Below are 2,856 nucleotides of genomic sequence, written 5' to 3' on the forward strand. Positions count from 1 at the left end.
AACTTTATACTATTGGGTCATTTTTACATGTGACAAATCCACATTTTAAGGAGATTCGGATGTTATGTTTTACATGCGACAAATCCACATTTTAAAGAGACTCGGATGTTATGTTAAAAACCTAATCTAAAGTTGCAGTGTGAAACCTAAATTGTTTAGGATTTAGTATTTGTAAATTTATTTAAGTTATCTTTAATTAGGATTTGTAGTCAAAAGTATATAAGAATAAGTTTTTCTAAATTCTGGTGAAAATAGGTTTAGCACTATTATATATAAGAGTACTACTAGTTATTTTCATGTGGAGAAATATTTGTTGAGATCGTGAAGAATTTATAATAATTTTTTTGTGTGTGTATAGGATTTTAATTATGTGCAACTTCAATTCCCGGAAGATTTAGGGTTTTCATTACTTTTCCTCCTAGAAGTAGGACTTATATTTCGAAAACCTTAAATATATTCTAAGTATCACATCTTTCTTCGAAGATTTTACATGATCGTAGCATCTTCCAAGCCCCAAACAACGTTAGCAGACATGTTGCCTGATTGTCTCATTCATACTATACTCTCCCACATTGGCTATAAAGAAGCAGCTCGATTGACCATTCTCTCCAAATCATGGTTACAAGCTTGGTTAACACATCCCAATATGGAATTCAGAGTTTATGATTTCAAATACATAAAAAAAGTGGATGAAATCATGGAAAGATATAGGGACAAAAAGATCCCTATAGAGAAGTTTAATTTATCTATTTTCAGTTCTGGTGAAGTTCTTTCCCTAATTGATAAGTGGCTTAAAATCGCTCTTCAGAATGGTGTAAACCATCTCGAGTTTGGATATGTTGACTTTGGGCGTACATTATACCCCTTGCCTCATGTTTTCACTATCTTGGCCGCAAAATCTTTACGAAAATTGGTTCTGAAGGATTGTGATCTCATGCAACTTTCATTATCTAGTGGTCACGTGGCCAAGTATGGCGATTCTTTGAGAGAGCTTTGTCTATTAGGTGTCCGTTTAGACGACAACATGCTTCAGACTCTGGTCACTACTTGTCCCATGATTGTTAGTTTCAGTATTAAGCATTGTATTGGATTGAAAAAGATTGAGTTGCAGAATCTTCAAAAAATCAAGATGGTTTCCATTCATATTGATAAAAAACAACCTGTTGAAATTCAAGCACCAACTCTTGAACACTTAGTTTTTTGTGGTCTTGCGGAAAAGTCCCTTATGTTGGATATTGGTGCATGTCAGAATCTAAAATCTTTAAAGCTATCGTCTGTGAGGATATCTGATGGACTTCTCGCACACCTTACTTCTAGATGTCAATTCCTTGAGAGTTTGATGTTAGATAACATCGTTAGTAAAGGGTTAGAAAAGTCTAAAGTTTGCGAGAGTCAATCTCTTAAGAACTTGGAAATTCGTTGTTGTAGTGGCACAACGGTGATTGATGCTCCAAATTTGGAATCACTTGACTATGTCGGAAATGAAATTCCTGTGCTTAAAACTACAAAAACATTTGGCCCATTGAAGCACTCGCGACTAGAATTATATAGCCGCGAGAATATAAGTGATTTATGGTTTCGTAAATTGAGGAAATATCTATTTAACTCGAACTCTTGGTCTCATGTTACCCTTCATTTTCCCAGCTGCATTAAAATCGACTTGGAAAATTGGGATCCTTGCCGCGGAATATTTGCTATCCCCCAAGTTGATGTGTTAAATGTGCATTTAATTGGGTCATTGAAATGCCCAAGTTTCGCGGATGCTTTACTATGGAGTTGTCATCCTAGGAAACTCAACTTATTCTCAACTAAGCAAATGATTACATATTTCAACAATCATTTAATGTATATGAAGAATTCAAGTCGTTCTAACCCTTGGCAATATCAATTAAAGGATTTGCGAGTTCATAAGTTTGATCTAGAAGACTTGAGGAAGCAGCCTGTGGAACATAACGAGAGGAGGAGAATTCGTTTTTCATTATATTGGAGGTAGTTTCTCTGTATTGTAGATACTCAGATTGAAGTCCAATTATAGTTTTTCTAAAGAAAGTCTTTTGTCAAATATGATGTTGTTCCAGTAAATATAAATGCATAGAGATACTATATTTGCCGTGCAAATTCTTTGACTTGTGATGATGTTCAGTAGATGACTTGATACACTGTGTTTGGTATTTTTCTGTTCATAAATTCAGCTTTTGGCCTTAAATTATGTGTACTGCTGCGGTAGAAGAAATTTATGCTGCATGTAGTTTGCATCTTTTCTTGTTTGATAGGAATATAAAACTATTTAGCACTTCAGTCTGTTTTCCCATGTTATGGTAACTATTTGCTTTTTAAAATTTTTGTAAGTAATATGTTATATGGTTCTGTTGAAGTAGAGAGTAGCATTTTGAAAGAGGCAGCGCAGATACTGCCAAACATAGGCGAATCCAAGATTTGAAGTTTATGAATTCGGATTCGGAATTATACCACATCCCGTCTAGTTTCCCTGGTTCGAAATCTATTATTTGTACTTATCTAGTGAGCCTTCTGACACACATGTGTAGGGTGTAAGCCGTTGTTCACAATATCCGCCCCTGCTGCCAAAGTAAAGCAAGTTCTAACAGAGAACGGGTCGTGGAAGGCCTAAACAAGGGCTAACTTCCCATCTACTCTTATAAATTCCTAGGTATTTTTCTAATCTCATTGGCCTGAGCTTTTGGTAGTACAATTGTTTGCAGAACACAGTTCCCTAGTCGATGTATGTGCTTGAAAGTTCTGTTATTCCTTCCAACATGTCAAAGTTTATACTGGTGGTAAGGAGTGGATCTAGATTTATGCTCCGTCAAAACTATTCATGAGTTCAAATGAACCCGG

General features: G+C 35.4%; 1 protein-coding gene across 1 annotated transcript; it reads left to right on the forward strand.

Moving 5' to 3' along the window:
• Positions 1-532: 532 nt before the first annotated feature.
• LOC107830541 (F-box protein At5g03100-like) lies at positions 533-1,993 on the forward strand. The gene has a single exon (XM_016658142.1). The coding sequence runs from the start codon at positions 533-535 to the stop codon at positions 1,991-1,993; it is 1,461 nt and encodes a 486-aa protein (XP_016513628.1).
• Positions 1,994-2,856: the final 863 nt, after the last annotated feature.

This window comes from Nicotiana tabacum, chromosome 20 (genome assembly GCF_000715075.1).
Source record: "Nicotiana tabacum cultivar K326 chromosome 20, ASM71507v2, whole genome shotgun sequence".
Classification (NCBI taxonomy): domain Eukaryota; kingdom Viridiplantae; phylum Streptophyta; class Magnoliopsida; order Solanales; family Solanaceae; genus Nicotiana; species Nicotiana tabacum.

Bases quoted from the DNA above. Each gene is read 5' to 3' on its own strand.
- LOC107830541 (XM_016658142.1), top strand. From the start codon at position 533: ATGTTGCCTGATTGTCTCATTCATACTATACTCTCCCACATTGGCTAT.